The sequence below is a fragment of the Podarcis vaucheri genome, assembly GCF_965113315.1.
Source record: "Podarcis vaucheri genome assembly, chromosome: Z".
NCBI classification, from domain to species: Eukaryota; Metazoa; Chordata; class Lepidosauria; order Squamata; family Lacertidae; genus Podarcis; species Podarcis vaucheri.
The window spans coordinates 46618892-46643270 of NC_138758.1; the positions used below are offsets into that span (position 1 = coordinate 46618892).

Below are 24379 nucleotides of genomic sequence, written 5' to 3' on the forward strand. Positions count from 1 at the left end.
GCTGCAACTCCCAGGACTATAATGGATGGGACTGAAATGAGTTTTTGTCCAAGAAACATGGAGGTCACCATGTTGGTGAAAGCTGAGATAGTGAAGAATATAAGGTGGCAGCTTGCAACTGCAAGGCATCTGGGCCAAGAATCCACATTGGTGGACATTAGATAAGCCAGAGATGGGGAACCTTCCTCAGTTCAAGGGCCACAAACCAAATGCACACCACTCTCCATTCAGGCAAGCAAGAGGTATTATCACAGTTCAAGGATACAGTCCAGCCAGGTAAGATTGCTATAGGATGCAGAACAGGGACACTGAAGGGCATGGCTTGGACAAGGGATTGAGGGGTGCATTTGGTACCCAGGTCTAAGGTTTCCTGCCACTGAAGTATGTAGTGGGAATTTGCAGAGGCTGCTTCTGCAATTTTCACCTGTCCTTCAGCTGCCAGTTGTGTGGGATCTCTTATGATCCTCAGGCAGGAGTGGTCCTACTGCTGGGCATAGTGAAACTGGTGGGCAACAGTCAATCTGTTACTCTTGATTCCCCTAGTCACTCTCACTGTTGCCACATGATCTGCCTGATGTTGGTGCTATCCTACATCCTAGGCCCCCAAATTTGGCCTGATTCTTTGAGTCTGCCGCCATTTCTTAGACTGGTCTCAACTCAAGAGTTATGGGTGTGAATTATGTATGTGGGGAGGCTGAATAAAGACACAGATGGAATGACTTAAGGACCTTTCTCCTTTCCAAGTTGAAGCATAATGCCAACACCCACCCCAAAGTCTTATCAAGGACCTACAAAGCCTTGTGTTGCTCTTCTGTTTCTGTACTTCAAAGTGTGGTCATTCTGCTGCACAGGGACTGTGCTAAGTTGGCACCACTGACCCCCTAGCAGAATAATATAATCTCCCTCACTTGACTAGGGTACCAAAGTTTTGCATGCTCCCACTCTCCCCAGCAGCCACACATTCAGTGCTAATGAGAAAATCTGTGTGGGTGTCCATGAATTCACTTTTCATGAGAAAGGGCTATGTGTACATACAACTGAATATGATACAGCTCTTTGAGAACATAGGAGACTTCCTTGTATAGCCGCAGACCATTGGTCCATCTAACTCAGTAATTACTTCCCTTACTGGCAGTGGCTCCTGAGTGTTTCAGAGACTGTTTTCTTCTAGATCTTCCTGTAGATTTCCGGGATTGAACCTGGGATGTTATGCAGGGTATATATATATTCCACTACTGAGTCATGTGGTTCTCATGAGCATAAACACTGGTCCATGATACACAATCCCTCCGTCTCTCTCTCTCTCTCTCTCTCTCTCTCTCTCTCTCTCTCTCTCTCTCTCACACACACACACACACATTATGGGCATGTATATAATGATTTGTATAGAGGATTCTTTTCCATTAAAGTGGTGAACATGCTCTCCTCAGTACACAGCTAGTATGTGTGTTGACGTGGAGTTTTTTTTTTGGGGGGGGGACTAGCAGGAGAGATCCTGACCACCCCCCATAAATGTTAAGTGACTTTATTTGAACACCACTCCAGTCACTACTGTTCCTGCTAGCCAAAATTCTTCCAACCTCAAACTTGGTAAGTCCCCATCGCCACCACACATAAACACCTTAGAATCATAGAATCATAGAATCATAGAGTTGGAAGAGACCACAAGGGCCATCGAGTCCAACCCCCTGCCAAGCAGGAAACACCATCAGAGCACTCCTGACATATGGTTGTCAAGCCTCTGCTTAAAGACCTCCAAAGTAGGAGACTCCACCACACTCCTTGGCAGCAAATTCCACTGTCGAACAGCTCTTACTGTCAGGAAGTTCTTCCTAATGTTTAGGTGGAATCTTCTTTCTTGTAGTTTGGATCCATTGCTCCGTGTCCGCTTCTCCGGAGCAGCAGAAAACAACCTTTCTCCCTCCTCTATGTGACATCCTTTTATATATTTGAACATGGCTATCATATCACCCCTTAACCTCCTCTTCTCCAGGCTAAACATGCCCAGCTCCCTTAGCCGTTCCTCATAAGGCATCGTTTCCAGGCCTTTGACCATTTTGGTTGCCCTCCTCTGGACACGTTCCAGTTTGTCAGTGTCCTTCTTGAATTGTGGTGCCCAGAACTGGACACAGTACTCCAGGTGTGGTCTGACCAGAGCAGAATACAGTGGCACTATTACTTCCCTTGATCTAGATGCTATACTCCTATTGATGCAGCCCAGAATTGCATTGGCTTTTTTAGCTGCCGCGTCACACTGTTGGCTCATGTCAAGTTTGTGGTCAACCAAGACTCCTAGATCCTTTTCACATGTACTGCTCTCAAGCCAGGTGTCACCCATCTTGTATTTGTGCCTCTCATTTTTTTTGCCCAAGTGCAATACTTTACATTTCTCCCTGTTAAACTTCATCTTGTTTGTTTTTGCCCAGTTCTCTAATCTGTCTAATCTTTTGCCCAGTTCTCTAACCTTACAACAGTATCTTTTGCGTAAGCTGGACCAAACTGATCTTCCTCTGGCAAATGATGAAGAGGGGGAAAAGTTCACATGAAGGGATTCTCTACAGATTAATCCCAGTGATGAACCAGTCCCCTCACCTCCACCAGCACTGGCATGGTTCGGAATAGAGTCAGCAATTACAAGCGGTCACTGGGGAAACGTGAAAAAGAAAAGACAAAAACTTCATTTCCTCCCCTCTCCCAACAGTTTTAAATTAGTTTCCACACCTAGACAGAAGGAAAAAAGGTGGAAGAGAAAGAATCATCGAATTGCAGAATTGGAAGAGGTCCCTGGGGTCATCTAGGAAGGAAGGAAGGATTTAGGGCAGGATCACCACCTTTTGGGCACTTGAGCACATATGGAAACATGAAAAACTGTCACACACCCCATAACCTATTTTATTGGTCAGAACATTATGCTTCTTTCAAGCCTGCTTTCAGTGAGGGAGAGGTGGTGGCAGAAGCCATGTGGGCTCTACAGAAGGTCTTTGAGGGCACACGTGCAGCTGCTGGTGCCATGTCGTCAACCCGTCATTACTGCTTGCTTACACCATCCCACTGACTTCAAATAAATCCCTCTAAACTCAATAGCCTTAATTCTAAGTAGATGTGCATATAACTGCACTACATGGTTGCCATCCTCCATGTACTTACATGGAAATAAATGTGCCAAGCACCATGAAACATCCATAGGATTTCTTCTTTTCTGGAACTGCCTCCCTCTGCCTATTTACTTCGGATAAAGTCCCCCCACCCACCCCCTGAAGATAGGGAGATTCACCTTAGAGTAAATATGCAGAGGACTCAGATGTTGAAGAAAAATGCATTCACGTTGAATTCCAGGCTGTAGAACAGTGGCAGGAAATGTGTGGCCTTCTCGATGAGGAAACTCTGGCCCGGCGACGGTGAAGACAGCCCCCCAAGCCCCTCTATCTGGCCCTTGGGACCCACCCCAGACCACACACCCTCTCTAGATTCATCCCTTACGATCTCTGCTTTGCACCCTATTTGGGTGTTTTTGTCTTACTGGGATGCTCTGTTGATGCCTGGCTTTCTTGAGGAGAGAGAGAGAGAGAAAAAGAGAGGGAGGGAGAGGGAGTGTGTATGTACTGTGCACATACTAGCTTGCTGTACGAAGGCAAAAACTTCATTCTCATTGCTTTGCCTGCTTTTGTCTCTGGGCTCATCCACCACTATCATGTGGCTCTCAGAAGGTTGCCCCAAAGGCAGAGGAAGAGCTAGAAGCTCTGGCACCTGGAGCCACCCACATGATGTGCACCCAGGGACGGGGCTAGAGTCCCGGGGGGGGGGGTTGCCACCTGCAGTGAGTGGCGAGTGTCCCGGGGAGGGTGCCACCTGTGGCAAGTGGCGAGTGTCCCAGGGGGATGGCACGGCGATGTCACCCCCCTCAGGGATGAAACCCAGGGCGGACTGCACCCACTGCCACTGCCACAAAGGGAATGTGACTCTTGGGGTGAAAAGGATTCTTCACCTCAGGACTACAACTCCTGTCATCCCTGATCACTGGCCATACTGGCTGGGACTGACAATAGTTGGAGTCTGACAACATCTGGAAGGCCAGAGGTCTCCCCATCCCTGATGCAAAATAACTTCTGAAAGATATTATCACTGTGGTTTGTAGCACATCCAGGCATTACTGGCTGGGTAAACCCTTAATTCCAAACCATAAAATTATACCCTTTGGCAATGCAAATCAAAGTAGTAGTCATGGTCGTCGTCAAACTCATCCTAGAGTAGTGGGGGAAATGACTGAGAATAAAGCTTCCGTAACACTTCACAAAAGAAATTTCTTTTATCTTTGGCCATTAGCTCCCATTAGGAGAAATGGCAACTCTTGGTACATTTACACAGAATTCTCTCTTTCTCACTCTGGTTTTCTTTCCTTTTGGCACCTGCATAGCTGAAATCTTTACAATTAAGTACAGGGAATCTCAAAAAAGCCGTTTCTGCATGTTCTGTAATTCCCTCCCCCATCCCATATTGTTTACTCCCAATCCCACCGAGCAACACCTCAGCAGATTTTCACGTTCTGACCCTTTTTAATGATTACAGGAATAACTAAACATGCCCGGCAGTTTTACATATTTGCTTGAATGGTTTTCTTTCAGTATTCCAATAAACAAAGACCTTTCCATCACTCTCTCTCTCTCTCTCTCTCTCTCGTATATTAATTACATTTTACATTTTTTTTTATTTGTTTAAATCTCTTTCTTTTAACTTCTTTTTTAATGTTGGGTCGGGGGTTTTGTGTTTGTTTTTTTACAGCAAAAAGGTGAGTCTGGTAGTACCTAAGTACATAAAGTCTTGGTTAGCAGAGCTTGGCAGTCATCTGGTCAGATTGCTTGAGGATTTCGGTGTTGTACAGATCCAGTGCGTGATTCACACGGATGATCTCACTGTTGGTCAGTTTCAGACGGTGCTTGAGCATACAGGAGAACAGATCCAGCTGGGGCTTCCCTGGTGCTACAGGAGGTGCCAGTCTGTTGATTCGGTCCCGTATATCCAAAAGCAAGAGCATGACGGAGGAGGAGGAGTAGAACTGCCCGCCTTGTGTGTAAGACTGGTTGACCTGTTGCACTGCACTGCGCAAGAGATCAGCATTGAAGCGCAAGCTGTATCCAAACACCTGAATGTCTGAGATCTTGATGTAGAACTGACGCTTGTTGGGATCAGAGAGGTCCACGGGCCCTTGGCCAGTCTCATTGCGCATCAGGGAGGGCAGCCGAGTCCGGCTGCGTAGGTAGATGTGGACAGTCTCAAAAAAGGTTTTCCACCTGTTCCCAAGCAGCAGGGTCCAGTTATAGCACTGGCTGTTTTGCAAGCGGATTTTCTCCCAGCGTGGGTAGCCAAATTCTCCAAAGGGCATGTTCCAGCCTTCGGAATGGCTTCCACTAAACGGGTTCACGTAGACAAAGAACATGGGGTCCAGGCTGCTGTTGCGCATTTGGCAGATGCGCATGGAGATCCCAATCACCATGTGAATGAAGTCCATCCTGTTCTTGTTGCTCTTCAAGGTGAGGGACATGCGCTTGCGCCACCTCGGGTCAAAGAAGGTGTCCAGGCGGATCTCATTGCTGATGAAGGTGGTGTGCACATACAGGCGAGAGTCCATCTTCTGCAGGAGGTACTTCAGCTCCAGGTCCTGGAAGTCCAAGTCCGTCTCAAAGCTGATGAACTGCTCACTGCGCTCTGAGTCCACATTCTGAGGCTCACATCGACCCCGTGAGAGACGGTAGCCCTTGTTGCATGAGCCACAGAGGGATATGTTGGCCAGGCTGCACATGGCACAGCTGTTGTTGCCTCCAATGATGCATGGGATCGGTCGTTGGCACAGGCTGGTGCTTCCATGGCAGACACAGCTCCTCTGACTTTCCAGGAAGGTTCCCCAGAACCCGTTCTCATTGCAGTAGAGCAGGGACTGAACCCGGGACAGCCATTGCTGTATTGTCCTATAAGGGAGAAAGACAGGGGCATGAACTCCAAATTTCTAAAGGCAGCTGTCTAGGGTATCATTTTAACTCAATGCCACAAAGTAGAGGTGAGAGAAATGAAGTAGATAAGTGGAAGTTGTCAATAGGCAAGGAGTTCCAAAGTGTAGATCCTGCCACATTAAAATACTGATTTCTTAGAAGTGCAGAGTAACAACAACAACAACAACAATAATAATTTATTACTTATACCCCACCCATCTGGCTGGGTTTCCCAAGCCACTCTGGGCAGCTTCCAACATGAGATTAAAAATACATTAAAACATCAATCATTAATTTTTTTAAAAAAAATCCCTAAACAGCACTGAGTATTATGTGACTGTTCTGCACTAGGTTTTGTTTAATCCGTCAAAGCTCTACTCAGAGTAGACCCATCAGAGTAAGTCATGCCATCAGTTTCAATGGCTATACCCTAAATAGGTATAATACTGGCAACCAACCCATTCACATTCTCTGTGCCCTGCATAATTTCACATATATTCACACACACACACACACACACCATTCCCCTTTAAACCAGATAACCCATGAAAATGGATTATTGGGGAATGATTCAGCAACCACCACCACTATCCATAGTTTCCCTTGCTACAGTTAGAAGCAAGACACTGAGTGCAACCAACCTGTGCACCAATAAAATCTACCAAGAACAATAATACATAAATGTGTGCATTTAATCTACCACCCACCTCACAGATAAGTATATCTTATGCTGCCTATCTGACTGCCAGCCAGTGTGTTCAGCATGACCATTGGGGAGACCCTCATTCATAGAATCACAGAACTGTAGAGCTGGCAGGGAGCTTTAGGGTCATTTAGTCCAGCCCTCTGCAATGCAGGAATAACAACTGAAGAACCCCTGACAGATGGCCATTCAACCTCTGTTTAAAAACCTCCAATGAAGGACACCATTTGGACATCATACTCATTGGCCTACATCTGGAGGGCCACGTCAAGTTTGCCACCCCCGCTTCTGAACTTCAACCTCCTGTCGTTGAATCCCAACCAGATTACAGCCAGCTAGCCCTCGTCTGATGGGACTAACAAGTGGACCACCGTGAACAGAGCAGTCACAGTTTTCCAGGACTTCTTAATTCTACCATCATTTCCTCCTGTCCAAAGAACTCTTTCCAACTCCCCCCCCCTTCCCTGGCTGTGCTAATGAATGCCTCATTGTTTCCCCAAAGGCTGAGAGTTCTCAGCAGCTCAGCAGCGACAAGACACTTACTAATGAGAAATTAGGATGCCATCCCTGCAGATTGGGAGGAGTGATTACAGACGGAGGTTCTGAGAGTCGGATTAGTAGGATTCACGGCACCTGCCTAGCTTGACCCCAGAATAATCATTAGGTTGTGTGCAGTATCAAAGGCAGATTTAAAAATGACACAATAGTGCAGAAGAGCAAGGCAAATTGAGGGAGGGAGATGGGAAGGGGGAGGAATCAGGGTGGTGAGACATGGAGTTGGCATGGGAGGATGGGAAATGGATGGGCATGTATAATTTAAAGAAGACTGGAAACAAAAGGCGGAAAAATGCAGAGCCACCAGAACCCCTCAAGATGATGAGGGAGAATGAGGGCTTGGAATGATAAGACTAGATATGTAATTAAAAGATCATTCAGCCCCACCTTCAATGCAGGAATCAGAGAATTGTAGAGTTTGAAGGGGTCCAATGGGTAATGTAGCCCAACCCCCTGAAATGTTTCCTCTCTCCCTCCTCTGCCTCTCATATCATCTGAAGCATAACAAGACTTGGATGTGGGTGTGAAGGGTGGTGTCTTGAAACCCCCACATGGGACCCTTCTTCTGGCTGACCCAGTGGAGAAGGAGAAGGAAGATAGGACTTCTTTCCACACCTTTGGCCAACTTTGATGGGTGAGCAGGTCCCTATGGGGAAAGCACTGGTGAAGTAGCACCCAGCAAGCTTGATCCCTTAACTCACTTGGAAATGAGCAGAGGGTTCGTTCCTGCTGGCTGAACTCACCAGCAAGTTCTTCACAGTGTATGGGCTAGGGAATTTGCTTCATGGGCCAACTTGGATCTTCTGGTAGGACCCATCCATGACTTAGGGCAGGAGCAACATACTTGATAGTTGGTAGGACTAGAGTCAAAAGTGGGCAGGGCTTCAGCTAAATGTTGATAGGGCCAAAGAAGGTTTCACAAAATCATAGAAATGTAGAGTTGGAATGGACCATGAAAGTCATCTAATCCAACCCCTGGCAACGCCGGAATCTTCTGCCCATGATGGGGATTGGACATACAACCCAGAGATTAAGAATGTCATGCTTGACCAACTGAGCTATCCAATTACAGATAGATAGCCGTGTTGGTCTGCCATAGTCAAAATAAAAAAATTCCTTCCAGTAGCACCTTAAAGACCAACTAAGTTAGTTCTTGGTATGAGCTTTCGTGTGCATGCACACTTCTTCCTGGTGGGAATGGGAGATTGGCAGATAGCTGAGATGAGCCTGTTGAATCACAAAACAGAGAAACCAGTAGGAGAACACTTCAATCTCCCAGGACATTCTATACAAGATCTCAAAGTAGCTGTTTTACTACAAAGGAATTTCAGAAATAGACTGGAAAGAGAAGCTGCTGAATTGCAACTCATTACCAAACTCAAAACCATGGAGAGACCTGGTCTGAACAAAGACATTGGATTCTTATCTCATTATACATGACTAAGCCATTTTTCACCTTCTCACCCCTTGCCTTTTCCTGGAAGACCTATTGCAGTCGTTAAGAGTCGTCAACAGGCTCATCTCAGCTATCTGCCAATCTCCCATTCCCACCACCCTTCTGAGCAATACCCCTCCCCACCTTCTCACTATATAGAAGGATCTGGCAACTTCTGTTTCAGTGTATCTGAAGAAGTGTGCATGCACACGAAAGCTCATACCAAGAACTAACTTAGTTGGTCTTTAAGGTGCTACTGGAAGGATTTTTTTTATTTTGAGCTATCCAAGAAGGATTCCCCCTACCCACTATCCTCTTTTCTCTACAATCCTTTGTTCCTTCCACCCTTCCACCCCTCATCTCTCTCTCTGACAGCTATCGCCCCAGTTTTTCCCGTTTGCCACATTAAATTAATTTATAATTCCATACCCTTCAACTGTCCTATTTTCCAGGGACAGTCCTAGAATTACACAAGCCATCCTAGCTTCTGATTTTATTCCCTAATGTCTCTCTTTTCCCCACCAGTGCTGTCACCACTGAACTCAGGGAGGAGGATGAGCTGGCACTTGTCCTGGTGGCAGTGGTGGCTGAGAGGGAGCATCCTGTGGCCTCTCCATGGCCACCACTGAGGACCTCTTTGCCTGGGCAGCTTGTAGTGCCTGTTGGAGAGCAGGTGAGGAGGAAGAGAAGCTGCTCCCACTGAGGCCCAGGCTTCTGGGGGCGCCGGCCCTGACATGTAGGCCCTAGGGTGGAAGAAAAGGAGAGCGGAGCAAGCGAAAGAGGTCTAGGCTTTTTGTTTTTTATGCTTTGTGCATCCATGTCTAATCTTGACCCTTTCTAAAATTTATTTATTGGTGTGTGCTTTGCTTTTTGTAAATATACCAAAGAATAAAGTAAAATTGAGATTAAGGGGTTTTCTGAGGGCAATGGAGAGAGTGTGCTGTGTCCCATTGCGGTAGTGGTGGTCTGTGGATGGTCTGCGGGTGGGGAGGACAAAAAATGGGGGGAAAGAGAAGAGTCAGTTGCGGGGGAGTGAGGAATGTCCCTATTTTCATTTGAGGAATGTTAATTACATTTTTTTGGCAAAAAATGTGTAATATGAATTATTATATAATAATGACATAATTTTAAGGTAGGATTGCACAGTAATTAATATTGGAAGAGAATGTATTGTTCTGAATATGGGGAAAAGGCTAGTCTTCATGATGCCCTGAGTCCTTTCCAGCTCTTTGGTCTCTGTATCTGTGGAGGGTAGAAGGTATGTTCTCCTGGAGACACCTAGTTCAGTTGTCCTAGGGGATTTAAACATCCATGCCAACATAACCTGTTGAGGGACTGCTTGGGACCTTGTGGAAAGTATGGTGCCCATGGGGCTGTCCCTGAATGAGTGAGCCTGACTCATAGCCATGGACATGCCTTCAGTCTGGTGTTTACTTCCATAGACGTGGGTGATCTGACACTAAGTTCCAGTGGAACAAAAGAAGTGCCATGGTCAGATCACCTCCTGATGCAGCTAGCCTTCTCCGCGACCCTTCCCCTCCACAGGGAGGTGGGACCAATTTGAATGGTCCACCCCTGCCACTTAATGTATCCAAATGGCTTCCAGAGAGTAGCAGGGGATGTCTCATCCCATGTTGATGGCCTTTCATCTGATTTCCTGGTGGCCCACTGGAATGTGGAGTTAACCAGGGGTATTGATTGTCTGGCTACAAAGCACCCTCTGGAGTCTGGAAGGTCCTGTGGTTTACCCTGGAACTGAGGACAATGAAACAATTGCTGAGATGGCTAGAGCGCTGGTGGCGGAAAACTCGTTCTGACTCAGACCGAACACAGGTTAGAACTAAACATTGAGTCTACCAAGTGGTGATAGTGATGGTGAAGAGGACCTTTTCACTGCCTCTATTGCATCTGTAGAAAACAGTACCAGGAGACTCTTTCAAGTGGTTCAGAGTCTAACAGAACCACCTTCGCTATCGGGGTCTGGTAAGGACTCCAAGATCCCCTGTAATGACTTTGCAAAGTTTTTCACAGATAAAAGCATTCAGATTTGGAAGGAGGTAGCCTCCACCATGGAGGTAGGGCTGGGGTGGACGAGTGCCAGAGCTCCATCTAGTCAAGTTGTATAGGATCAGTTCCAACCTGTTACCTCACAGCTGCCCATGGAGGTGCAGGTTAATTCTGTGTCTGGCTGTCTAACAGCTCCATCTGGTGTGATGGCTGTCTGCACACTGCAGTGGCCTGTCTGCACACTGTCTTGCCCAGATTATCTCCTGCTTGGACTACTGCAGTGTGCTCTAATTGGAGCTACCTTTGAAGATCACTCAGGATCTACAACAAATCCAGAATACGGCAGCTAGACTGGTGACTGGGATCAGCTGCTGGGACCATGTAACTCCAGTCTTGAAAGACCTACATTGGATCCCAGCACATTTCCAAGCATAATTCAAAATGTTGGTGCTGATCTTTAAAGCCCTAAATGGCCTCAGCCATTCATACCTCCATCATCCAGCCTAGACACTGAGATTCAGCACCAAGGGCCTTCTGGCGGTTCTCTCACCGTGAGAAGCGAGTTTACAAGGAACAAGCAGAGGGCCTCCTCGGTAGTGGTGCCCACCCTGTGGAACCCCTCCCATCAGTTGTCAAGGAGATAAGTAACTATACAACCTTTAGAAGACATCTGAAGGCAGCACTGTATAGGGAAGTTTTTAATGTTTTATTATGTTTTTGTATATGCTGGAAGCTGTCCAGAGTGGCTGGGGCAAGCCAGTTAGATGGGCAGGGTACAAATAATATTAATATTAATAGAGCAAACTTGCCAGAGTAGTCCCTTTGTCTAGGCAATAGCTGTGACAGGCTAATAACCAAAGAAGTTGATCTGTGCCATAGAATGAATGTATTGGCCTTCCCCATCCCCACAATCACCAAGCTGCTTGGTGGAAGAACAATAGCTAGAGAGATAGTGTGTCTATGAGAGAGAGCTGGGCAGAAATCAGTATGGAAGCTGGAGGCTTCCATGCTTGATTTGTGTTGGATCCAAACCTGTGATGAATGAAGAAGCAAGATCTGTTTGGGTGTTAATGCACTGAGCCCCTCCATCTAACGCTCAGCTTCTGCATCTGTGTAAATAAAACCATATATTCCAAAGACACCAGAGTCTGACTTTCATTCCAGGGAACCCAAACCTGGGAAGTTTCTGTTACAGATAGGTCGCCGTGTTGGTCTGCCATAGTCAAAATAAAAAAAATCCTCCCAGTAGCACCTTAAAGGCCAACTAAGTTAGTTCTTGGTATGAGCTTTCGTGTGCATGGTATCTGAAGAAGTGTGCATGCACACGAAAGCTTATACCAAGAACTAACTTAGTTGGTCTTTAAGGTGCTACTGGGAGGAATTTTTTTATTTTGACTGGGAAGTTTCTGTAACCCTTGAATTCTCTCACCACTTGGGGATTTGGATAGTATAATGTGCTGTGTATAAACTGTGTTTGCTCACTTGTATGTATGGAAGTGAGAGCTGGACCATAAAGAAGGCTGATCGCCAAAGAATTGATGCTTTTGAATTATGGTGCTGGAGGAGACTCTTGAGAGTCCCATGGACTGCAAGAAGATCAAACCTATCCATTCTGAAGGAAATCAGCCCTGAGTGCTCACTGGAAGGGCAGATCCTGAAGCTGAGGCTCCAATACTTTGGCCACCTCAATTGGCCACCCTGGAAAAGACCCTGATGTTGGGAAAGATGGAGGGCACAAGGAGAAGAGGACAACAGAGGACGAGATGGTGGGACAGTGTTCTCGAAGCTACAAACATGAGTCTGACCAAACTGCGGGAGGCAGTGGAAGACAGGAGTGCCTGGTGTGCTCTGGTCCATGGGGTCATGAAGATTCGGACACAACTAAACGACTAAACAACAACAACATGTATGTATGTATGTATGTATGTATGTATGTATGTTATAATATGTTTTATTTATTTATTTGTGTATGTGTTTTTAAAAGAAATTAGACCACAAGCCAGATGTAGCCTTAGGGCTGAAGGTGGCCACTCTCTGCTCCTAGATAGGGGGAGTATTGCAAAGTCTAGTGGCTGTAGCCTGACACAGTCACTCACGGCCTCAACAGTCAGACTGTTGTTGCCTCAGCAGCTGACAAATGAGTCAGTTCTGCACCCACTAGCCTGGACCTAATTTTCTTTTTCCCATAGCTTCCTGCACAGTGGGCTACCCACTGGCATTTGCTCTTCCAGGCAGAACCAATTTGCACATTTCATCCTGTGCAGACATAATACATATTCAGCAACATGGAGGTGCACAGGGAATGTGAGCCACTTCCGTTCACTGCCCCTCCTGCCAGTGATACAGACCAAAGCTGCCTGAAAAGGAAGACCAGAAGGAAGGAGAAAATGGAGAGAAAGAGAGTGGGGAGTAAGGAGAAAATGAATCAGCAGTTATGTGCTTCCAGAGGGTTTTGGAAGTGTGAAAGGACTTTTATCACATGTCTCGCTTGTGCTGAAGCTGCTAGAGTCTATCACCCCCTCTCCCTCTCTTGCGAGGTAGAAGGAAGCCAGTGCACTGGATGGGGGGGGAGACACTGAAATCTATAAATATTGTTCTCACAGAACAAGCCCAGCAACAAAGCCACATCAACAATGGCTAACACTGCAGAACTCACCTTCTTAGTCTCTGCCAAGGACAGTTCCACATTTTTGCTGAAGGCAAGGATGCATTTCAGAAAACACAGAATCTTTTGGCATTTAAAAAGCTAACCTGACATAATGCATTCTGAGAATGTACCTCCGAAGATGGAAGATAGGGAATGGGATCCAATTTATACAGAGCCCCTTTATGGAATCAGAGAAGCTCAGCAAATGACAGGCAAAGCACAGGGGGGCAAAGCACAGGGGGGCAAAGCACAATCTGTTAGCCTTTAAGGCGCTGAAATACTCCACCTCCCTGTATTTGATACAGTAGACCAAAGGTTTTCAGCCCTTTTGAGCTCACGGCTCCCTTGACCAACTGCATTCTTTCTGCAGCACACCTGTGGGGCTCAGGAGCCCAGTTATGTCACCCCTTGCCTGCAGAGCTGGCAGCCCCACACCCTTTTTTGAACACCCTCCCTTTTGGAGTGCTCCCTCAGCCTCCTCTCCTCTTCCTTCTTTGAGCTGGTCTCTGAGCTGCCCTCCCCCACCCTGCCCCAAAGAGAGGTGCCCCCTCACAGTGCCCCACAGGGGCCTGGGACTTGTCTGTCCATTCCCAACAGCAAGAGCTGGTGGACTGGCTGGCTGGGCTCCCTCACCCACTTACTTGCTTGCTTTCTTGCTTACTCTGAGGCCGCCTCAGCTCCTGGCAACCAGCACCCCCTGGCCAGCCACAGAGGCGCCATTCAGCTGTAGAAGTCTTTGGGAGGCAGAGATGCGAGAAAGCATCAGAGGAAGGAGGGAAGGAAAGAGGAACAGATGCCAGTGCTGCCCACGGCACCCATGACCATCATTCAAGGTACCCCATGATGCCATGACACACTGGTTGAAAACCAGTGCAACAGATCAACAGAATTACCCTCTGAGGATATTTCATGGAGGAGGAAGGGATTCTCTCAGAGATTTTGATTGCTTTATATTTCTATGTTAAAATCAGCACAACTACACCCCAATCAGAAGAAGAAAGGCCATATACCACTGGAATGGCCAAAGGGAATATAATTGAGAGTTGTGTAGCAACACTGACAAAAAGGGGAGGGAGACTCGCAGCTGTCCCCCTTAAAACAAAAACTCTCTTAAACTCTTTCTTTCGCCAGTTTTGTGCACATTCATAGAGGTGCTTTCTGAATATATTCCATGAAGGCAGACTGGCAGATGAAACTATGGGATTACGCAAAGATGGCTAGATTGACTGGGAAAATTAGAAATCAGGAGGATCAAAACTTCAATAGAGAATGGGACAAATTTAGATTGTATTTAAAAGAGCCACGAGGCTCTTTTACTGCAAATGTAAATAACCATTTTCAGCATGAGGGCCAAACGTAAGGGTGATCAGCTCTCGAATGACTACTTCCTAGCAATGGGTTGGGCTAAGGTGTCCAACACACACTCACTCATGTGTGTTAGAAGATACACACACACTCACCACACACAGAGGGCAAATACACAGATAGGCACGTACAGATGTACACATATTCAGGCACCCCATTCATCACCTACAAATCACCAGAGGTGTATGCATTTGGTGCAGGGGAGGGGGGAGGGAAGTCTTCCCCATCACAGCAATGGGCTAGGAGGAGAGGATGCTCCCCTCCGTCCCCCCTCCCCTCCCCACATCACAGCATAGCCCACCACAGTGATGGGGTGAAAGAAAGCCCTGTGCTTTGTTTTCTGAGCCTCTATGGTTTTCTACTAATGGTTGTGTGCCAGGGTGAGAGGTACTTTTCCAATGTAATAAATGTGTGAGTTTAGCAGAGGGTTGGCAGGTCACTAGAAGGGGTTTCATGGGCTGGATAGATAACCCAAGAGGCCGATACAGTGGATATTGATGGACCAGGTTCAGAAACAGCAGGGGCCTACTTCTCTCAAGGTTATGAAGCAAAATGTACTCAGCTAAGCAATTTCTGTGAGATGAGCCAGCCTGGCTGTTCCAGTCTTTTAGCATTTTTAGCCAGTAAGTGAAGCCAGAACTGTGATTGATGAATGAGTTGTTTTGACACTGGGCAAAAGGAATCCCTGGGGTCCTAAACAGCTGCTGTTTTCCCCTCCCCTTTTAGGTGCTTCTGTCTCATTTTCTACTCCTTGGAAATCGTTTCTTCTTTTTCCCCATCTAGCAACCAGGACACATCCTTGCTGTGGTGGGTTTCGCTGAGATCACGTACTGCCTAGAAATTATTTTCTGCAAATACTACTGCATGATAAGTGTGGGTGGATGTTAAAGAACACCCCCCCCAAAAAAAAGTAGCACATGGACTTTCATACTTTGCAAGTAGGTTGGAGGGCTCAATGCACATACAGTGTACTCGGCCAATAAAACCATTTTTGTACCCCTGGGGCTAGATCTGGACCTCAGGCCACTGATTCACCACCCCTGTGCTACAGGCAGCATTCTCCAGAAATACCTGTGTTAAAATTCCAAGTGTTCCAATATCTAGAACACTTACAACAGTGATCTTCTCCACTTAGTTTGAAAAAAACCTAAGAAGAGTCCTGCTAGATCTGACCAAAGGTCCATGTAGACCAGCATCTTCGTTTCTCACAGCGGCAAACCAGATGCCTCTGGGAATCTCACTGCCCTGGCTCCCACCCAAAGTGTGCAGACAGAAGCTCTTACTTGTATTTATTCAGCCAAGTAACAGTACAGACTTGGCAGCAGACACAGCACCCATGAGTCATGATTCAGGAGCAATGCAAGAAGTTCAGAAATGGATGGAAATGCCAAAGGTACCCCAACCATATTCCCTTCTGTACTCATCAAGCTTTCAATGATTGCTCACTTGCAAGACTCTTAAAGGAATGCTGAGATTGCAAGTGCACACTCCGCTCAAGCAGAAGGTCTGCTCCCATGTGTGAAAGTGTTGCCTGGTTCTAAGCCACAAGGATGCATCTAAGCCACATTTTGCTTTTTTTAAAAAAATGAAAATTCATCAGAATTTTAGTGTAAATTTCTCCTGTAGTGCAAATTTTTCTGTATGTAAGTTTTGATGGATTTACACATTTTTGCATGCAGTGAGCTTGAATATTGCACTCACTTTACTTATGCAATCACAACCTTTCATGGGGGGGGGGTAAAATAAAAAATGGAGATGTGGGGAAACCCACCACCCACTTCTTTCAATTTATTTATTTTTTCCTCACCCGTGCACCCAGCAGTTTTCCTCACTTGGAAGGCTTTAGGTGGTAGAGGAAGAAAAAGATGTATGAAAGTGGTGCTTTGGTGGGGTGCCCAAATGCAGAGCCCCCCTGCCCAGCGCACCTAACTGCTGAGGGGTAAAATGAATGGACACAACTGTCTGGTATTTGTAATGGCCACAACTTTACTGATTTCAGATATAGGAAGCCTTGGCATATGCATTGGGTGTGTATTACCCACAGCCCCTCCCCTGCTGGAGGACTGACGCACAACAGGGTCTATGTGGCGGTGGATCCATCACAAAACGCAAGTTTATGTGGATGGCCCCCAAACGCTCAGGTAAGCTCTATGGCCCGCTAGCCCTAACAACTGGCTTTTTGGACAGAGACTTCCCTCCAGACCCCTCTAACGGGGCACCCTGTTAACATCACCATTAACAGGGGGTGGGTGAGTTACCACTTCACCACACCCCAATTGGACGAAGGACTATAGCATTCTGCCCAAGGCCTAAATCGCCTTGTTAGTTGCGACTAACGCTATGGAGAAGGCAAAACCTGCAGAGCAGGGAAAATTCCTTCCTGGCTCTGAATACAGCACCCATCAAAAGACCACAGCAAAGCCTGGCTAGCCGAAAAGAAATGGCTAGAGCAGTAATCAACTATTAATGAAGGGAGGGGAAAGGTGGGCGACTCTCCCAGCCAACTGAATGCTGTGCTGAGTGGTTGGCCGAGCTAAGTAAATGGCCATGCCCCACCCCCGGACCACCACGGATTGGCTCATTTGAAGGATGGGTTTGACGGGAACCCATGAACCTCTGCGGTGGCCAGAAGGGATGGGGAAACATTCAAAAATCGCACTGTGCGTCATGCAATAGAGGAGGCATCACACTGGGCTGCAACCGACAAGATGGTAAACAGCCATTCTACATGCGATCCTAGCTGAATCCCACAAATATTTCAATATATCGTTTTGAATATCTGATCTGACTTTGCAGAAGCTCCTCTTCATCATCGTATTGCCATTTGCCGTATTTCATCCGCCTGCATCAGCTACTCTCGCATTCTCACAAAACGAAAAAAGCAAAGCAAAACAAAACCCAAAGCACAACAGGCCCATAAATCTTCAGTCAAGCTCAGAGCTCTTAAATCTATTACTCCCCTCCACCCTGCAAAGTTAGCAGCCTTCCCTGAGGCAAACTGTGCATCAGCCTGCCCATTCAGAAATCACACAAACAGGTCAGCAAAAAATAAAAAAAACAAAAAATTAAAAAAAAAACGAAGGAAATGAATTCAGCATTTGATTCAATTTCCATTTGAGTCACTTTTAATTTTATTTTTTTAATTACCTTCATTTGCTCTGCTTGTTTGGCAAACAAAATCTATAGTTAAAAAACAAAAAGTGAAACTGGGAGGGAGTATAGATTTTTTAAAATCTGGATTCACACCTTCCTGCACCATTAAAATTGGCTGAACACAACTTTCCCTTTCAGCATTCAGCTCTATTCTGCTTCATTTCCGGAAGGGCAGTTGAGTGTCAGCACGTTCCTTTAGGCTATAATTGAATATAGAACATGCTATTTCTATTAGACCTTTGTGAATGGGACAGAGAGTGTCACGCTGTTAATATAACCACTCCATCTTTTCAAAGTCAGCGGCACATATTAAATGCTGCTGTCTCGGTCGGGGCATTCACACAGTCAAAATTGCCCCAGTATGGGGCCATATTGGGTCTAATTTTGTGCAAGGTATATTCTAGTAAACTCATGTCAGATGTGTGGCAAAGACAGAGGCTGAACAGTGGACCGTGAAGCTGAGTCGGGATATCTGTTGAAGAAAACACACTAACTTTCTCCCCTAAGTTGCTGTCATAATCTGAAACCTATGCCACTTGAAAAACTGCCTCCTGTTCTAACTGGACTCAGCTTGCCTGCTTCCTAAAGATAGGGGAGAAAATTGGTTCACATTTTAATGTGAACCAAACTAATCATCACTCCCTGAAATCAATGTGTCAAGTGTTGTCAACTTTCTAGGCTTGTGGGCATATTTGGATTTTTGATGGAGTGCAATGGAACCACCATACTCTGGTCACTTGAAGGAAAACAAGGAGAGAGAAAGAGGGTCATGACACTTCCACTCACTTTCAACTTAGTTAACTTCGAACAACTTCCAAAATGAATAATAATGAAAATCCTATTAGATACACTAAGGAAGCACTGAGAGTTTGATAATCACGCTATTTTGCTGTGTTTCCTTTATTGCAGGGAGTTGGACTAGATGACCCTTTGGGTACAATTCTATGATTCTACAATTTTACGAGCAAGAGCCAGGTGGGAACCAGGACAGTGAGATTCCCAGAGGTTGGGTACTCTGAAACATGGAAATGCTGGGCTAAATGGACCTTTGGTCTGATCCAGCAGAGCTCTTCTTAGGTTCTTATCACATCAAGTGGAGATGATTGCTGCTGTAAGTGCCCCAGATACTGCTGGCTTTGAATACAGTGGTACCTCGGGTTAAGTACTTAATTCATTCCGGAGGTCCGTTCTTAACCTGAAACTGTTCTTAACCTGAAGCACCACTTTAGCTAATGGGGCCTCCTGCTGCCGCTGTGCCGCCACAGCACGATTTCTGTTCTCATCCTGAAGCAAAGTTCTTAACCCGAGGTAATATTTCTGGGTTAGCGGAGTCTGTAACCTGAAGCGTATGTAACCCGAGATACCACTGTACAGCTATTTCTGGAGAACAGATTCTTCAGCTATGGCATTCAGTTTTTTAAATACCAGTTACTGGGGATTTCTGGTGGGTTCATGCCCAGCTTACAGGCCACTGTGAGAATAGAACACTGGACTGGATGGGTCATTGGCTTGATCCAGAAGGCTCCTCTTATGTTTCTGCTTCCTGGACCAGATGCCTCCCTACCCCTGGCACAGAAAGATAAAGGACACACACACACACACACATGTACCACACACTTTGCTTTATCAAATGGTGTGGATAAAATTGAGAGCAAGTAGAATACCTCTGAGCACATAAGAGCTAAAAGAGGAAGTGGGAAAGGGGTCATTTTTCTGTCTTCCTTTCCCAACTCTATTTACTTCTCCAGAGAGAAAGAGAAAGGAGGCACATGGGCACCAAGGGCAATCCAGGATTGATGACCTTTGTATGTGTCAAAATTTGCACATCTCCAATTTTGCAGTACAGTCCTCCTACCAACAAAATGGGACAAGGAGAAGCCACTCGTCTATAATGCTGACCAAATACCTAGGAGTCTCCTCCTGCATTCATGTACACAAGTAGAGGGTGGACAAACCTGTCATTTATCCCCTATCCATTTTTAATTTTTCAGATCTTTTGTACTATTTGCCCCATTTATGAATCAGTTTGCAATTTTTCTTTAAAAATGCATTAAAATTCATAGGCACTTGCATACACATTGCTCCTGTTCCACACATTGTTGCAAACAATTCCCCCTAACATAATGCATTTTTGCAGTATTATCTCCAGTAATGTATACATATTGTGTGCAATTATCTCTAATCTGTGCAGTTTTGTACAGACTGATTTCTTGCCCTGTGGACAAGGATTCACAAATATCATTTTGGATTACTAGACAAACCACAATTTTCTCCTCAAAGGAAGATTAGGCAAATCTTACAATTTCAGTTTCTCTCCATTTCTCATTTTTAAGTTCATTTTACCACAAATCCGCATCACTTTCTGAGGTGTTTTTTTTTTTAAGTCCTCATGAAAATGTATAATTTTGGTGTGAATTTCTCGTAATACATACATTTTTATACAATTTTGCATAATCTAAGCATTTTTGCAAAGCATTTTCCTTACATAAATCTTCTTTCTTTCTTATGTTAGTTTCACTAACAGATGCACACTTTAACCCAGTGTATGCATTTCTGTGTACAGGTAACTCTCATCTTACTCAAGCATTTGGTTCTGGGGGTCCAAACATACAAGAAAAAACACATAAAGCCAGGAGCCCAGGGAAGGCAGATCAAGAGCTCTGGCAGTTTCTCAGGGCCCTTCTGCTATAACCCCAAATCCCAGTAAGCACTTGCCCAACTTTGGGAAGGAGACAGGAGAGCTCTAGGACCCTGACAGAACCCTTGAGCCTCATTTCCAAAGCAGTGGGCATTGCTTATCAAGTTTTGGGAATGTGGCAAGAGGGCTCTGAGATGCTGCCAGAGTCCCAGCTTTGTGCAGGTGTATGGGGGAAATAAATGGAGAGTGGGTTTCCACAGTTCTCCATCCATCCATCCATCCATCCACCCACCCACCCATTTACTCACTCACTTACTTACTTACTTACTTTCCCTCCCACACTCCCTGTCTCCACATACCTGCACAAAGCTGTGGTCATGTAAGTAAAGTAAGTGTAAAATAAGAGTTACCTGTTCATTACTTGGCTGGAGAACAGCACTGCAAAATTTTGAGAACTGTGAGCTTAAAAGCATGGCATTGTTTCAGTTCATGTACTGTTTTGCAAAGTGAGTATTACGTAGGTTCATGCTTAAATGGGAAGTAAATTGAATTTGTCTCCCTTATGCTCAAGTAAGCATAGAGGGCTATAGAGAGAGCTGGAGTCTTGCCAAATTTGCACCAATGCTCAGATGAGGAAAGAAAGAGCAGTTGCCTCTCCTGCTACTTTTGTTTACTGAAATCTCTGAGCAAATAAAAAAAAGATGTGCACCCTTCTTACACAGAAAGTGATATACAATAAGCATGTTGAACTCTTAATGCATGGATCAAGCATTCTCTAAATACAGTATATCACCCCTTACATAAATAAGGATGACCAGTACCTTTCTCGCGGCAGCTGGTGGTTAGGGTTGTGCCGGCAACGGACACTGAGGCCGAAAAGCTTGCGGGCAGTGCGCTGGATCTTCTGGCGTTGGGTCTCCATGGAACTCTGCAGGAGTTTGTACTGGTTCTGAAGGTCCCAGTCATTCCCCCAGTGTTGGTGGATACTTCCAATGGTCAGGAAATGGTTGTTAGGTAGCCTCTTCATGAAAGATTTAAATTCGTCTGTGAAATACACAAAGACACATATAGAGCCAAGAACAGAGAAAGGGCGGAGTTGTTGTTGTTCTTGTTTTTTTGGGGGGTAGCATTATGCCCTCTTTAATTTTCTATTATTTTTTACAGTTTGGCAAACTTTGGGGAGAATATGAAATTATTGGTAGAGCCCATATATTGCATGTGTGAGGTCCCAGGTTCAGTTCCTGGCATTTCCAGTTAAAACAGGGGTGGGAAATCTACCGCTTGGGACATTCCCCAGGCTACATCCCCTACTATCCTCACTTCATACTCTCCTTTAGTATTTTGACCTGCTAACTGCCCAAGAACTCTGATAATGCTTCTTGCTTGCCTGGATAGATAGATGGTGTGTGTGTGTGTGTGTGTGTCTGTGTGTGTGTGTGGTATACGAAGGTAAATCTCACATTTTCCCCCAAGCCTGGATTTGCCAGTGGTGCTGCCTATCACTAGTAGTAGGTTTGCCCAGAATAGAATGTGGCCCTCAAGTTGAAAGCAAGGTCCCCCATCCATGAGTTAAAATGACCAGGAACCAGGTAATGGAAGATATCTCTGCCTGAAACCATAGATAATGGGAAGCCAACATGACACCTTCCAGATGCCATTAGACTACAAATCCCATTACCCACATTCAATATTGCCAGTGGCCATGGCTGATGGGATTTGTCATCTAACAGCATCTGGAAGGCCATACGTTCCTCATCTTTTCTTTAGTATGTGCAGAATACATTTCCTAGACCAGGATTGGGGACACTGTGGCCATCCAGAAGTTGTTTGATTTCAACTCCTATCAACCCCTTACAGCATTGCAGGTCAGGGATGATAGGAGTTGTAGTTCAACAGCATTTGGAGGGCACCACGGTGGATACTCATAGCCTTGTTGACTATATCTGCCCTAGATAAGCTGCTGTCAGTTGGAGCAGATGATACACAGCCAGCAGGACAAATATCTGGGCCTGGTATAGGGTAGTTTTAATATGAAATGCCTTTGAAAACCACCTTCTCCTTTCCTCTTCATTACCTGAATTCTCCAGGTCTTTGTAGGCTTCTGTCCAAGATTTTGCCATGTTGGCCAAGGTGTATTCCATGATCTGAATGTCGGTGATGGGACAGTTGCACTGTGGGAATTCTTCTGCACACTGACATCCACACTGGCTGTCTCGGCATATATATTCTCCCTCTCCGTTGCACATTATGTAGCTCAATGCTGACTGCACAAATTTCTCTTGTAAATACTGAGGAAAGATTAGCTGGAGGCCTATTGAAAATAATTGAGCGTAAGAAAAGAGACAGAAAAAATTCAAGGTCCAACTCAACCCTCAACATTCTGAATATCCTGGAAGCTGACAGGTCTTTGTCTTGTTTTATTCATTTGTTTCCTTTTTAATTGCAAACATGCATACTTCATTGTACCTATGGACACTCCTGCATATGTAGAACCTGCTACCTTCTTTTTAGGTGCTCCCACATTCTGCTTCCAAAATGATAGGCACTCAAGTCACTTGAGTTTGCTATTAGGAGGAGTGGCGTATGGGTTCTATTTGTGTTTTTTATTTATTTATTTATTTATTTTAATTTATTAGCAGTTCAGGGATTGTGGCTAGTGGCAGCAAAACCTTACTGTGAGATTACAGTATAAGCAAGGAATTTAGGGCATGGAAAACTGAGGGTAGTTCAGCTTGGATTCTGCTGAGTTGAAAATCTTATCACATCAGCCAGCTACTATAAGGTTATGCTGTGACATATGAATCTCTAGAAGGCACCATTTAGAACATCAAACACAAATGGATATAAAAGGAGAGTGTCCAGTTCAAATGCCTTTCTGTCCACTGTATAGCAATGCTAGCAATGGAAGGCATCAGGCTGCAAGGCCTGGCTCAAGGTCAAAAATCAAGGCATTTCCTAAGGCTGCTATACATTCGCCACATATTGTTTTGGAAAGTGTGAATTAGGAAGGTTCACTTCTGAATGGATCAGACTACAGTAAGCCCCCAATTGGCACTTGCTTTACTTACACGTTTGCGGCCTTATGTGGTTGGGGTAAAAATAAGTAAATGCTCTTCATTTATTTCTCACCTGTACACCCAGCTGGTTTTCCTCCCTTACCAGGCTTTGGGAAGAGAGAAAGAGGGTCACACAGCATCCAAGAACCCCCACACGACCTCCCCGGACCCCAGTAAGCAGCCCTCTGCCTTGCAGGCGTGTGTGTGTTTCAGGGGCTCCTGACTTTCCGCATTTTTCCTTGTGTGTGGAGCCCTAGAACAGAACCTTTGCAAAAATGCCTTGAGTTCCTTGCCAGAAGGGCAGGATGAAAAATGTTAAGAGGGGTAGGAACACCTCTTGCTTGGGGGTGAATGTGGTATGCCTGCCCTCTCCCTCTGGCCCTCAGGAGTCTCCCCAGGCCACAACCCTCACTGGCCCCTTTTCATACTTCCTCAAGTATTTTGTTTTCCTGGCTGGAATATGCCCTCAGACCATGCCCCTTGCTTGTCTGGATGGAGGACATAGAGTTGGGTGTGAGTGTGTGTAGAAAGTAGCTTACTGTACAAAGGCAACACTTACATTTGTTGCTCCAGCCACTTTTCCCTCTGATGCCCTGGGATGTGGCCCCTAGCATGCTCCACAAAAGGGAATGTGGCCCTCAGGCTGAAAATGGTTCCCCACTGCTGATGCAGAGGATGAAATACTAGCCTGCGACTATGAAGGGAAAATGCCACCTGCACTCATGGACTTTGCTTTCAACATTCACTGACATATGAATGAATGGAGAAGTGAAAGAAAATGCCCTGGTTTTGTCAGCATTGCTTCCATAGACTCACAGAATCATGGGCATGGGGCT

At 45.6% G+C, this 24379-nt stretch overlaps 1 protein-coding gene across 2 annotated transcripts in view; it reads right to left on the reverse strand.

The window, feature by feature from the left end:
* Window positions 1-2871: 2871 nt before the first annotated feature.
* The window catches only part of BRINP1 (BMP/retinoic acid inducible neural specific 1), a 118968-nt gene continuing 97460 nt past the window's right edge, over window positions 2872-24379 (reverse strand). For both annotated transcript variants that reach the window (XM_082208881.1, XM_082208882.1), the window contains exons 6-8: window positions 22562-22798; window positions 21309-21531; window positions 2872-5963 (exon numbers count right to left, since the gene is read on the reverse strand). In XM_082208881.1, coding sequence (XP_082065007.1) covers window positions 4823-5963; window positions 21309-21531; window positions 22562-22798 — 1601 coding nt within the window. In that variant the 3' untranslated portion in view covers window positions 2872-4822. The remainder of the gene's footprint in view (window positions 5964-21308; window positions 21532-22561; window positions 22799-24379) is intronic.